This window comes from Stegostoma tigrinum, chromosome 5, assembly GCF_030684315.1.
Source record: "Stegostoma tigrinum isolate sSteTig4 chromosome 5, sSteTig4.hap1, whole genome shotgun sequence".
In the NCBI taxonomy this organism is placed as follows: Eukaryota; Metazoa; Chordata; class Chondrichthyes; order Orectolobiformes; family Stegostomatidae; genus Stegostoma; species Stegostoma tigrinum.
The window spans coordinates 91,992,169-92,007,384 of NC_081358.1; the positions used below are offsets into that span (position 1 = coordinate 91,992,169).

General features: G+C 41.7%; 1 protein-coding gene across 2 annotated transcripts in view; it reads left to right on the forward strand.

Moving 5' to 3' along the window:
* The window catches only part of si:dkey-22o22.2 (neural-cadherin), a 276,496-nt gene extending 262,694 nt beyond the window's left edge, over nucleotides 1–13,802 (forward strand). For both annotated transcript variants that reach the window (XM_048530230.2, XM_048530231.2), the window contains exon 33: nucleotides 10,681–13,802. In XM_048530230.2, coding sequence (XP_048386187.2) covers nucleotides 10,681–11,097 — 417 coding nt within the window. In that variant the 3' untranslated portion in view covers nucleotides 11,098–13,802. The remainder of the gene's footprint in view (nucleotides 1–10,680) is intronic.
* Nucleotides 13,803–15,216: the final 1,414 nt, after the last annotated feature.

Below are 15,216 nucleotides of genomic sequence, written 5' to 3' on the forward strand. Positions count from 1 at the left end.
CACAATATCAGATTTCCGACCCAGTCCATGTTGGCACCTGGCCTCAAGGGAAATCTCCATCACTTCACTGCCACCTGAACCACACCCACCAATATAGGAGTTGCCCCACTTTGAGCACCATCTCTTTGCCACTAGGCACTGACACTGCTGAACCCTCACTCACACCACAACCAATAATGCCTGGCTCCAGTGCCATGCCAGGCTGCCGCCAGGCCACAAGACCCATTTCAGCTGTAGATGTTGCCTTGCTGGTGCCGCTATCTTAAAGAGTCTGCTACCACCGACCCCCAATGGTGGGAGAATACACCCGCTGCTTCTGCCAGAATGGATCATTTTTAATTGCTCAATGCTAATTGATTCCACCTTCATGTGCATAAAAGTCACCGAGAAACTGAAGTCAACAATAATACTGTCTTAGCTTCTGGGAGAACTAGCTCATTCTGTCACCCTCCAAACATGTTTTGAAGCCCTTGAATGACCTGGTGTGTTACATCTACCTTTGTTGTTGGATAAACAGGATGTCCAGTTAACTTTTCCTATAATAGGAACTGCAGATGCTGGAGAGTCAGAGATAACAAGGTGTACAGCTGGATGAACACAGCAGGCCAAGCAGCATCAGAGGAGCAGGACGGCTGATGTTTCGTGCTATTTTCTGAAGAAGGGTCTAGGCCTGAAACGCCAGCCTTCCTGCTCCTCTGATGCTGCTTGGCCTGCTGTGTTCATCCAGCTCTACACCTTGTTATCTCAGATTCTCCAGCATCTGCAGTTCCTACTATCTCTTCTTCCTTTTGTTGTTTTGTCTCTGCTGTGTGTTACAGCTAATGACAAGTTACTTGCCAAGATTCCAATGAGGTTGCATTCAGGTTAGCTCTTATGCCTGCAGGTAATCCTGCTGACATTTCATTTTCCTCCTGTTTTTAATAAAAGAATCCCTCCATCTGGTGGATCAGCTTCACATCTTTAACACAATTTTAAGCTGGATTTCCAAAACAGGGACAGAAACAGGTATAAGCGGAATTTCAAAATCAGAATTCCCAAGGTCGTCTCAGAATTTCAGTATCTCCAGGATAGTTCGGAATTTCAAAGGACTGATACAGTGGAGGGAATGGAAACTTACTTGCCACCAATTAAAATCCAATTACATCACTTAATGTGCTGTAGGCTTGTCCAGTTAGAACATAACTTTTAATGTTTGATTTGGTCAACCTGAAAGTTGTCCAGTTGTCAGGTTCATCACAGAGAGACTGGGAAGTTTATTTGAATTTGTGTAAAATTGTACCTTGATGGGCCAACAGGTACTGGATCAGTATGTTACCTTTTCTTTCATTTGCATATCTGGTCTCATCTGAATTCCACCTCTTGGTCTTCTAAAGAGATGTCTGACCTATAGCAGGCCCCAGCATAGCTACTGCTTGCTTTCGCCTCTTGCAATAGACAAGCAGCCAGCACCTCTCTGAGGCACTCAGTGCATTTAATTGGGTGCTGAGCATGCACCTGCTCAACTTAGGACACTTGAATTTAAAAAGAGGTTGAAAAGAGCTGCACTGTTGAGCAGTGGAGCCAGGACCCAGAATTCATCTGGTTGCCTAGTTCCTGTACCTGATTTGAAACTCCAGTCCCTCATTCCCAAAAAGAAAGGAAGGAAGCAGCAGGTGTTATTTCTGCCATGTCTGGGTAGGGCATCAAAACCTCCCTGGATGTAAAATCATAAAGGATAAACTTATGAACCTTTATTCCAAATTATGATCCTATGATTCAATGACTGTCCAAAGAGTGTCCCACCCAGACCGACCCCTACCCTATCCCTGTAACTCTGCAATTCCCATAACTAATCCATCGAACCTGCACAACCCTGGACACAGGACAATTAGCATGGCCAATCCACCTGACCTGCACATCTTTCGACTGCGGTAGGAAACTGGAGCAAGCCCACGTCAGCACACAGAGGATGTGCACACTCCATGTACACAGTTGCCCAAGGCCGGAATCAAACCCGGGGTCCTGGAGCTGTGAGGCAGCAGTATTAACTATTGAGCCACCATGCTACCCGTGGCACATGCTATAGAGACCTAAGTTCAAATCCCACACTAACAGCTTGGGGAATTTAAATTCAAGCAATTGTACAAATCTGGAATTTAAAAATCTCAGTAATGCTGGTTGCAGAACTATTGGATTAGCCTAAAAAAGTCAGGCTTATCAATATCATTCAGAGAATTACAGCTGCTATTCTTAAACATGAGTGCAGACCCATAGAAATTTAATTAATTCTTAACTGGTCTGCGGAATTGCATAGCAATCCACTTAGTTGGTCAAATTATTACTAAACTGTTGAATAACCAGACTGACCACATAGCTTTGCTTTAGACACATAACAATTATTGCATTTCTATCGCAAACTCCCTCCTTTCAATGTGAGATAAAGAAAAAAGATCCATGAATTATCATTTATGTTGTGAATTATACCTACACTGTTCTCATGCATTAGCAGTTCATTATTACCATCCATCTCCACAAATTCATCTCATTCATAGTTTTTAAATCATATGAGTCTCTTAATCATATTGTTGATAACTTATCACCTGGGTAATGTTCCCTGTCTGGGAAGAATTGATCCCAGGTCACTCGTTGCTGCAAGTGGTGTTGTTCTATTTTTGAGTGCTGTTGACCTCTAATTAGTCTGTGCTTTATGCAGATGTTGAGATAACATCTTCCTGTTCAGCTGGCTGCAAATGTCTGTTGTGCATTATTAGTTGTGTATATGTGCCTCTAGTTATAAATATGTCTCAATATCTGGCCATTCACTTCCACGTTATATAATTGAGGTCTCAACTGCTCTACACAGGTCCCAATTCAACTTGAGCTGACTCTCATTGAAAGTATTAAAGATTTTTACTGTGACTGGCTCTCCAATACTCAACATTGGTTGCGGTTTGGCAGCCTTCAGCAGGGTCATTTCAATGCCATCTCTATATTCCCTATTAACTGTTGTGACCACAGGAGAGCTTGATGTTTTTAGGCCATTCTTACATCTCTACCTTTGCAGCTCTTGGAGAGTAACATCTTATTGGGTAGTTCACTTTAATCAGCAAAGTCCTTCGGTGTTATATTCAGTGTCTCTGCTGAGTTGATTTTTTTTACTCACATATATTATTTGCAAGCTGCTGCTCCATATTAGATCTCAAAGAGCTCACACCCTATCATAGAATGTTCTACTTTCTTTTAAGAGACTGCTGTTTTTGACAGCATGTCAACGATGTAGATTTTTCTGTTGCTTTATGTTGCATCCAGATGATACCTCTGTAATTGGAGGAACATTCTTTGCAAGTTCTTTGGAGCAGATAGTAGATGCCTGAGGAAAATATGTTGAAGCTTATAACTGGACTCGACTTTAAAGATTTCAAGAAGATTTGTAGGTCGGGTTGTGAATGAGGTTGTAGACATGCTTGCCGAGCCTGAGTGTTTCATTGCAAGCGTTTCATCGCCTGTTGTTTATATGCCTCAGTTTGCTGGGGTGGTTGGGATGACTTCTGGTTTTGTTTCTCAGTGTTTTGTACACTGGGTCTAATTTAATGTGTTAGACTCGATTGTCACTTTGTTTTTTTCAAGTAGGAATGTTCATAAACAAAGACAAGGCCTAGACACTCTTTCTTGATATGAATACAGCAATCTTCTGCTTACGTTAACTCCCTGGCTGCTAATGCAACTGCTTGTCCTTATGCCTTAGGGTTGCTCTGAATCTTGTCTTGCTGGAGGGGGATTTCAACATTGACATCTAGTATTTCAGTTTCTGATGTCACCATGCCTAGTAGCTTGATTTTAGTGAATGCCACTTCTTGTTCTGCATCCCAGTGCAAATGCACATTCTTGGCTTAATGATTCACACTCTGATGACAACTGAGCAAGAATTTTGCAAAAACTAATTCAACAGATGTGCTCCTGGGATGCTGCTTGGCCTGCTGTGTTCATCCAGCCTCACATTTTATTATCAACAAATTGTTGCACTGCTTTTACATCTGTTGCTTGCTTTATCACTGAACTCTCAGCTTCTTGGAATCTGAGCAAAACCTTATTGCTGTCAGTGAGTGACATGTATACTGTGTTCAGTTTTAGTTTCATCTGGTAAGCACTAGTTAATTGTCACTATAGATTTTGATCATGGTCAGTAATGGCTCTGTTATTATGTCTCTTCATTTGTAATCAAGTCGATCATCTAGTGTGGTTTACTCCCTGGCAAAATCACTATCAATCTCATGCTGTGTGCAGTGGTTCTGCCCTGAATCTGTGGAAATGGCAAACCATGTGCACAATTATCTGCATCTCACAAACAGTAGCCAAAATGTATCTAGAAAACTACTGCTTTCAACCAGCTTCACTTGTCAATGACCAATCTTCACATCAAGGGTATTGACTATTTTTGCTTTTGTAAGTTGAAGCAAAATTCCACAGATTCGCATAGTTATTCAGATCTAGTCAGAGCTTAATTCAGATCTTTTAGATCAGTGTTTACTTTCAGTTTCCAAGTTGTATCATGCTGCTAATCCATTTTGCAGGGGTTGTCACTTCCTTGATCACTCCTTTCTTTCTAGTTCTTCTATCCTGACTTTCTGGCTGGTCGTAGTGTTACAGAGTTGTACAGTCGGGAAACAGAACCTTCCTGCTGACCAGATATCCTAAACTGATCTAGTCCCCTTTGCCAGAATTTAGCTCATATGCGTCTAAACCTTTCCTACTCATGTACTCATCCAGATGCCTTTGAAATGCCACCACCATCTCCTCTGGCAGCTTGTTCCTTTCACGCACCACTCTCTGTATGAAAAAGTTGCACCTCTGGTCCATTTAAAATTTCTCTCCTCTCACGTTAAACGTATGCCCTCTGGTTTTGTACTCCCCTACCCTTGGAAAAAGGCTAATCACCATATTCATGCCTCTCATGATTTTATATAACTCTATAAGATTACCCTTCAGCCTCCAATGGCCCAAGAAAAAAGCCCTGGCCTATTCAGCTTCTCCTTATAGCTCAAACCCTCCAACCTTGCAAAAGTGGCCTCACCAATGTCCTGTCCCAACATTACGTCCCAACTCCTATACTCAATGCACTGAGCAATAAAGGCAAGCATTCTAAAAGACTCCATTGTCTACCTGCAACTCCATTCTCAAGGCACTGTGCACCCTCTCCCCATGGTCTCCTTGTTGGCAACACTCCTCAGGCCCCTACCATTAACTGTATAAGTCCTGCCCTGATTTGCCTTTCCAAAAACCTCACATTTATCTAAATTAAACTCCATCTGCCAATCCTCAGCCTATTGGCCCATCTGATCAAAATCCTGTTGTATTCTGAGATAACCTGCTTCACTGTCCACTACATCATCAATTTTGATGCTATCTGCAAATTTACTAACCATACCCCTCATATTCAGATCCAAATCATTTATATAAGTAATGAAAAGCAGTGGACCCAACACCGATCCTTGCAGCACACTGCTGGTCATAGGCCTCCAGTCTGGAAAACAACCCTCTACCACTATCCTCTGTCTCCTACCTTCAAGTCAATTTTGTGTCCAATTTGCTTGATCCCCGTGAATTCCATGAAATCTAACCTTGCTGACCATTTTATCATGCCGAACCTTGTTGAACACCTGGCTGAAGTCCATATAGACAACGGTCTGCCTTCATCAATCTTCTTTGCCACCTCTTCAACAAAGTCAATCAAGTTAGTGAGACATGATTTCCTGAGCACAAATCCATGTTGACTACCCCTAAACAGTCCTTGTCTTAGTCTTGAGGGTATCTTTAACATTCCTCAGCAGATTCTCAATTTGTCTTACACTTTCCTCTGCTTAGGTAATATTCTCCAGGAACTGGAGAATATTTTAGTGTGCTGTGACATGTTGTAAATCTCTTTTAGCATGTTAAAGGTTACCATCAACGCTTTAGACTGATTATTGCTGAGATGAGTGTTTTTTCTCTTTGATCCTTAATTTGACGTATTGTCCTGTGTATGGTTCCATCACTGAGCCTCAAACTTACTTTCAAGAGCTTCATTTCTGGAGCACCATGTTCAGACAAGTCTGTGAAGTTCATAATGCTGCATGATGGACTGGTATCTAACTATATGTTGGCATTGGGGTGGCACGATGGCCAGTGATTAGCACTGCTGCCCCACAGTACCAGCGACCCAGGTTTGATTCCAGCATCTGTCTGTGTGGAGTTTGTACATTCTCTCTGTGTCTGCATGGGTTTCCTCTCAGCCCAAAGATGTGCAAGTTAGGTGGATTGACCATGCTGAATTCCCCATAGCATACAGGGATATGTATATTAGGTGGGTTACAAGGCGATGAGTCTAGATGGGATTCTCTGAGGTTCAGTGTGGACTTGTTGGGTAATGGGCCTGTTTCCACACTGTAGGGATTCTATGATGTTCTCCTTCTGCAGTCATCACCTTCTGCAGTCATCATTCCAAGAGCCACAAACTGTTTGACAAAGTGTAGAGCTAGATGATGCAGCAGGCCAAGCAGCATCTTAGGAGCACAAAAGCTCATGTTTCAGGCCTAGACCCTTCTGATGAAGTGTCTAGGCCCTAAACGTCAGCTTTTGTGCTCCTGAGATGCTGCTTGGCCTGCTGTGTTCATCCAGCTCTACATTTTGTTATCTCAGATTCTCCAGCATCTGCGGTTCCCATTATCTCTGCCACAAACTGTTTGTCACTTTTCAATCTGACTACATCATTCAACATAATAAAATGTGAGGCTGGATGAACACAGCAGGCCAAGCAGCATCTCAGGAGCACAAAAGCTGACGTTTCGGGCTTAGACCCTTCATCAGAGAGGGGGATGGGGTGAGGGCTCTGGAATAAATAGGGAGAGAGGGGGAGGCGGACTGAAGATGGAGAGTAAAGAAGATAGGTGGAGAGAGTATAGGTGGGGAGGTAGGGAGGGGATAGGTCAGTCCAGGGAAGATGGACAGGTCAAGGAGGTGGGATGAGGTTAGTAGGTAGATGGGGGTGCGGCTTGGGGTGGGAGGAAGGGATGGGTGAGAGGAAGAACAGGTTAGGAGGCAGAGACAGGTTGGACAGGTTTTGGGATGCAGTGGGTGGGAGGGAAGAGCTGGGCTGGTTGTGTGGTGCAGTGGGGGGAGGGGACGAACTGGGCTGGTTTAGGGATGCAGTTGGGGAAGGGGAGATTTTGAAACTGGTGAAGTCCACATTGATACCATTAGGCTGCAGGATTCCCAGGCGGAATATGAGTTGCTGTTCCTGCAACCTTCGGGTGGCATCATTGTGGCACTGCAGGAGGCCCATGATGGACATGTCATCTAAAGAATGGGAGGGGGAGTGGAAATGGTTTGCGACTGGGAGGTGCAGTTGTTTGTTGCGAACTGAGCGGAGGTGTTCTGCAAAGCAGTCTCCAAGCCTCCGCTTGGTTTCCCCAATGTGGAGGAAGCCACACCGGGTACAGTGGATGCAGTATACCACATTGGCAGATGTGCAGGTGAACCTCTGCTTAATGTGGAATGTCATCTTGGGGCCTGGGATAGGGGTGAGGGAGGAGGTGTGGGGGCAAGTGTAGCATTTCCTGCGGTTGCAGGGGAAGGTGCCGGGTGTGGTGGGGTTGGAGGGCAGTGTGGAGCGAACAAGGGAGTAACGGAGAGAGTGGTCTCTCCGGAAAGCAGACAGGGGTGGGGATGGAAAAATGTCTTGGGTGGTGGGGTCGGATCGTAAATGGCGGAAGTGTCGGAGGATGATGCGTTGTATCCGCAGGTTGGTAGGGTGGTGTGTGAGAACGAGGGGGATTCTCTTTGGGCGGTTGTGGCGGGGGCAGTGTGTGAGGGATGTGTTGCGGGAAATATGGGAGACGCGGTCAAGGGCGTTCTCGATCACTGTGGGGGGAAAGTTGCGTTCCTTGAAGAACTTGGACATCTGGGATGTGCGGGAGTGGAATGTCTTATCGTGGGAGCAGATGCGGCGGAGGCGGAGGAATTGGGAATAGGGGATGGAATTTTTGCAGGAGGGTGGGTGGGAGGAGGTGTATTCTAGGTAGCTGTGGGAGTCGGTGGGCTTGAAATGGACATCAGTTACAAGCTGGTTGCCTGAGATGGAGACTGAGAGGTCCAGGAAAGTGAGGGATGTGCTGGAGATGGCCCAGGTGAACTGAAGGTTGGGGTGGAAGGTGTCATTCAACAGTTTGGTTCAGGGTGATTCATTAAAATCTTGGCTGATATCTCTCCAGTGACCATCTGTACTTACTTATCGTGTTTTCTTCTAACTAAAGACTTGTGTGCACAATCATTTGGCTTTTTACAGCTTTCACCACACTGGACATGCTTCCTTTTCCTTTGAAATATTTACAAACTGACTTTATCCATATCCTTTTTTGTCTTTTCAGCCTGGAATACCTATCAGCATAACACAAGGCATTTTTTTCTCTGCCTTGACTATGCTCCAGCAGCTGATTTACAACTTCTGCACATGTCAATCACTTTCCTGAGCATACATTTATTTTCTCTCACTAAATATGCTGTCACTGCAGCATCTCTTATGCCTAACGCATCCTATATTTAATTAGGTAATTTTTAGTTGTAAAAATTCACAGCATCCTGGAGGCTGTGTTAATGAGGTCACATTTGATCAATGGATTATTTTGCACCTTGGGCCCAAATATTGAACTCATGCAATTCATTAAAATGTTCAAATTGGGTTCAAAGTCTGCTTTCAAACTTTGTCTTTTTGCTTGTTTGTATTTTGGAGAGATTTAGCATGAAATACATATTGTGACAGTCTCTCCCAAGAAATGATTTTTAAAAAGTAGCTACTCAAAGCTATTCTTGTTTCTTAAGTAAATTTGTCACAATTTTGCAATTTTACCACTGAGATTAGAAAAACTTGCAGCGCAGCTTCCAGTCACCTTTCATTTTGACCAGCAGCCACCATATCTCAACCTTATATCTGTGTCTTGCTTTTTTATTTGGATTCAGTTGCTTTTAGCAGTTTTCAACAACTCTGAACATGCCTGCAATCCTCTTTTAGAAGCTTTTCTTCTATACAGCTCTTTAGCACTCAATCTCAGCTCCACTCTGACACCACATTGAGTTGACAGGACACAATATTGCCTTTTCTGTGTCTTTATTTAACTGCAAGTGAGATGGATGTCTTCAGTGAGTGCGTTATAGTAGCAGTCACATGACTATGGCAAGCCAGGAAGCACGCATATCTATCCCAAGCAAGCATTTTTCTTGACTGGTACCTTATTATCACTTTAATTATTCACACCCTGCGCCATAAACACATAGTGGCAGCAGTTGCATTTCAGCAAATCATTAAGGATCCTTCAGCAACATATTCCAAGCCTTGACTTCTACAACAGCACAGTGGCTCAGAGGCTAGCACTGCTACCTCACAGCACCAGGGACGCAGGTTCGATTCCAGCCTCGTTCAACTGTCTGTGGAGTTTGCACATTCTCCCTGTGTCTGTGTGGATTTTCTCTGGGTGCTCTGATTTCTTCCCACACTCAACTATGTGCAGATTATATGGATTGGCCATGCTAAATTGCCCATAGTGTCCAGGGATTTACAGCCTAGCCATGGAAAACAGGGTTACAGAGAAAGGTTAGGGGTGGTGGGATGCTCCTCAGAAGATTGTTGTAAACTTGATGAGCTGAGTGGCCTGCTTCCACATATATAAGTCAAAGGGGACCATCCCCAAAGATATTTTTCATCCTGTCTTGGAATGAAATCACTGTTCTTTAAATGTTACCAAATCAAAACCTGGAACTCAGGTGTGGCTCAAGATGGAGCTCATTGCTACATTTTCAAGGACAATTGGTGATGGGAAATAAATGCTGACCTTGTTAATGGTGCTCATATTCCATGAACAAAATAAACCTGTATTACATTGTGGTGAGATTCACAATCCAATCAATGTAGTGTTGTTGCCTGTTTCTGAGTTATCACCTTCAAGTACAACAAAACCGGTCATTGCGCGGGGAACGGAGATGGAAATTTTGGCAAAAAGTGGACCCAAAACCTTTATTTCACTTTGGCATATTTTTTCCAGTTGAACTTAGTTAAAGGCCAATATTAAACATCAATATTGGTATTAAAATTGTCTTTGTGAGAAAATCCAGGCTTTTGGCTCTTCCACACATTAATTTCACATTAGAATTGCTATAATTAATTCATATTGGTACAAAATGATTTAAATGAAAGAAATATTAAGCTTGTTTTAATTAGGAAGTTGTAATAGTAAATGACACTTCTGGGGGAAGAATGCCAAACCAGCAAGAATGGTTTAATTTGTTGATTCTACAAAAGTTGCTCTCACAACACAAAGACTACATTCCCAACACATTGCATGTTGATGGTTACAGTGAATTACATGTGAGCAGGTGGATGCAAAATAATATGGTATACAGCACTATCCTCAGTTTAACCAACAGAATAAATAATACATACTTGTATGAGGCACCATTAGAAGTAAATTATTTAACTTGTCACAAAAGTGGTTGGGATTCCAATTCTCACAATCATCTAAAATGAATTAATTGTGGGTATTTTGTGACAGTGCAGCAAGCTGCAATGTTATATCAGATGAAAATGTACCTTTTGGATTTTGACAGCACCAGTGTCACAAAAGGGGTAAATCACAAGCACAAAAGGGGTAAATTGATTTTTCTTCTGCTTTTTAGAATGGCTATGACATCAGTGAGTTGAAGAAACCTCTGCGAGCAAGTCTCTCTCAATCTTCATCAATAATGACTGCTCCTTTGGTAAAGACCTCTCCTGAATCACGAGAAGAGAAACCACTTAACCTGAAAACTCACTCAAACATGATCTTTTCTGAGACAATTCAATCCAATACTCCAGACTTCAAAAACTATGTGGCCCGGATTATTTGGGATGCAGATAATGATCTGAGAGCAATTCCCGAGGACACGGTGCATGTATACTGCTTTGAAGGACGAGGCTCACTTGCAGGAAGCCTCAGCTCAATGGACACCTCCAATGTAGATGAGGACTTGAATTATGACTACCTCAGAGACTGGGGCTCAAAGTTTGACAAATTGAAAGAATTTTGTTCCCAGAAACAGAGCAATGGGGTATAATGGAAAAAGTGTTGTCTACAATCACTGAGGTATTTGAAAATCCTACCCAATCATTGGAAAGATCATTTCATGGTCTCCTTTGCATATTTTTGTTCAAATAATTAGAAATATTGAGGTCTGTATATAAGAGATAAAGTGCAAGTTGTGCCTCTTCTCAAATAGTCTATGAAACAACAGTATTCATTGTGTTCTAATCTGTTTGCAGCCATTCATCCTGGCAATGAAGGATTATTTTGTTTCTGGATACCGTACTTGTATTATTTTACAAGGGGCATTCTGGTAGTTCCTGACAGTAATAATTAAACAAGATGGCATATAATGGCCATGGATTTTTATCTTGCTGGCTCTATTGGAGTAAAGGCTGTGGGAGACAGCAGCCAAAGATCATGCTCAGTCCTGCGTCATCAATGATGAATGTTCACAAGGCAACTGATCTTCCAAATGATTTCTGACACGTATTTTATTCCTTTGAAAGGAAAGAAATGTAAAATGATTGTTCCAGTATTGGAAACTCAGATGCCACTAATTATGTCATTTAAATTATACCAATCTTCCTGATGAGCATAAATCCTATTCCACATCACGTTAGTAAGAGGATGTTATGTGAAATGTGAATATCATTTTTAGTGTTAACCACAACTCATAATCAAATACTTTCTGAAATTCACCAACTTCAAATTGTGCTTTTATACATTTGAGACTGCTATTCCTCAGAAAATCAGTATGAGCGCAAATCAGTAATGTCCTGTTTTGAAAAATTAAGTTATTTTTGTACTATATTTTCTTTGAGATGACTATGGTACTTTAAATATTCCTTTTAGGTGTATTTATTTTGTGCATGTACGTTTTCTGTGTTGAACTGGATTTTATCGTATTATGATTGTTTTGTTGCAACTGATTAGTAATGCATGGTGCTCTGACATACAAAACCAACCTGAATATTAGACTGTTACTGAGATTTACTAATGGGAATGCAAAGCCTTACCATGATAAGTTTAATTGTACTACGGCATTGAAGGAATAATTCCACAGATGTAAAAGCGGATGCTGTAATTCATTTCTTAAATGCAACAACTGGCCAAGTGAATGACAGAGGAACCATGGCAACAAAGATAATTTTTTAAAAGTAATGAATTAAGGAAAGGTTACTGCTGAAAGTGAATTGGAACTAATATTTTGAGAACAATGCATGATCCCTGAGTGTGACAGTATATTTTCAACTAAGGTTAGAATAAACAAAATTTATAACTATTTCCCTCTCTTTTCCTCTCAACTTCTGTGCATTCCATGTATCAGGAACAGTAGACCCACTTCCTCCTCTCAGGCTTCTGCTAGTGTTACTCAGAACCCATTCATCACAAGATTTCCAGCATCTTCCAATTGTCATCACCTACTATATGGAGATTGACCAGGTCTTATCTGTTGCTTCCCTGTGACTGTATTCGAGTGAGACAAATGTCCTGTAAATGTATAGCTGCTTTCAGTCTTTCTGCAGCAAATGTTTCAGAGGTACTCCATCCAAAGTTAAATAACTCTTAAATCAATACTAGCATGAAAAAATGAAAATAAGTCATCATTCGTGTTTAAAAGATTTTAATAAAGTTTTAATAAATTTAGACAATAATTTAGTGATTATATTAGTAGACTCATAATCCAGAGAGTGTTAATTCAAATTCTACGGTGGCAGTTTGAGAACTTGAATACAGCTTACAAAGCTTGGAATTGAAAAGCTGTTGTTGGCAAAAGTAACAATAAAATTGGCTGTAAGATTGTAAGAAATAGGATCTGAGTAGGTGCTTTGGCCCATCAAGCCTGCTCTGCCATTTAACAAATTCAGGTTGATCTGACTGTGGCTTTAGGTTCACATTCCTGTCACCACACCTACCAAAATATTTCTCTAACTCAGCCTTGAATATATTCAACGACCCAGGCCCACTGCTCAAGAGAGAAGAGAAATTCAAAGATGAACAATCCTTTGAAAGAAGAAGTTCCACCTCAACTCCAACTGAAACAGGATTTACCATATTTTAAAACTGCATCTTCTTGTTCCAGATTCCCACGGTCTCTGCATCTAGTCTGTCATGTCATCTTAAAATATTAGATGTTACACTAGGTTCATCTATCATTGTTCCAAATTCCAATAGTTATAGGACAAATCTGTCTAATCTTTCCTCAGTGGACAACTCCTTCATCCCAGGAACCAACCTCATGAGCTTCCTCCAACAAAGGCACATTCCTTCTTAAACAAGAAAATCAAAACTCTACTTTGTGTCTGGTTTCACCAATGCCCTGTTGAAGTGTCGCAAGACTTCCCTATGTCTGACTTGTAATAAAGGCAAACATTCCAATTGTCTTCCTGATTATTTAGTTTACTTACAGTAATATTTTCTGATTCATTTACATGGACTACCACATCCATTTGTACTGTTGTATTCTGCAGTCTCTTTGCATTTGAATAATATACCTCTTTTCTGTTCTATTCTCTTCTATGTGAGGTTAATAATTTCAACTTTTCCATACTATATGGGGCGGCACGGTGGCTCAGTGGTTAGCACTGCAGCCTCACAGCACCAGGGACCCGGGTTCGATTCCAGCCGCGGGTAACCGTCTGTGTGGAGTTTGCACATTCTCCCTGTGTCTGTGTGGGTTTCCTCCGGCTGCTCCAGTTTCCTCCCACAGTCCAAAGATGTGCAGGCTAGGTGGATTGGCCGTGCTAAATTGCCTATAGTGTTCAGGGGTGCGTGTGGGTTATAGGGGGATGGGTCTGGGTGGGATGATGCAAGGGGCGGTGTGGACCTGTTGGGCCGAAGGGCCTGTTCCCACACTGTAGGGAATCTAATCTACATTCCATCTCCAAATCTGTACCAACTTACATAACCCATCTATATGCCTTTGCAGACTATTTGCATTCTCCTTACAACTTTGTTTCAAACTTATCTTTGTAGCAGAAATGAGTGTGGCTGCAAGATAATCTGTCCTTTATCTAATTTATTGAAATAGATTATAAATAGTTCAATACCCATTCCTGATCCCTAAGGCAATTCATTAGCTACAGTTTGCTAATCTGAAAATGATCCACTTATTTTTACTGTCCTGTTGCCATTTATCCAATGCTATAGCCATTCTTATGTTACCCTAAATAGCATGAGCTCAGACCTTGTGCAGGAAATTTTTATGTCGCACCTTGTCAAATGCCTTTTTGAAATCCAAATACACTACATACATTAGTACCCTTTAACAACCCTGATCACTATTTCCTCAATGAACTCTAATAATCTTGTCAAACATGATTTCCCTTTCATAAAGCCATGTTGACTCTGCCTGATTGTATGATGATTTTCTAAAAGCTACTACCCCTTTAATCACAGACTCTAACATTTATCAAGCATCTAACATGACAGATGTTAGGACTAACAGCTTTATAGTTTCCTGCTTTCTGTCTTCCTGCTCATTTAATATTTGTGATACATTTGTAGTTTTCCAATTTGCTGGTACCTTTCCAGAAAACTGAGAATTTTGGAAATTTGCAACCAATGAATTGTAGAGTCACAGAGGTGTACAGCATGGAAACAGGTCCTTTGGCCTAACTTGCCCATACCATGTGGTTTTCACAATTTAAACTATTTCCATTGTCTGTGTTTGGTCCATATCCTCCTGTACCTGTCTCATCCATGTAACTGTCTAAATGTTTCCTAAATGACAAAATCATGCTCGCTTCGATAACTACCTCTGGCAGCCTGTTCCAGACACTCACCACCCTCTGTGTGAAAAATCTGCCCCTCTGGACTTTTGTATCTCCCCCCATCACCTTACATCTATTTCCTCTAGTCTTAGATTCCCCTACCATGGGGGAAATGTTGTTACTATCTTATCGATGCCTGTCATGATTTTATAGACATCTGTACGTTCACCCCTTAGTCTTCTACGCTCCAGGGAATGCTTCCATTCTTTGCAGCCACTTTAAGACCTTGGGATACAGGCATCAGTTTAAGGGACTTCTCAGCCTTTAACTCCTATTTGTTTTGTGAGCTCACTTTCTGTAGTGTTGTACCTTTTGTCTAACCTACACCCCTCCGTTTTTTGACTCCTCTTGGGACAACATTTGTGTCTGCTATTGTG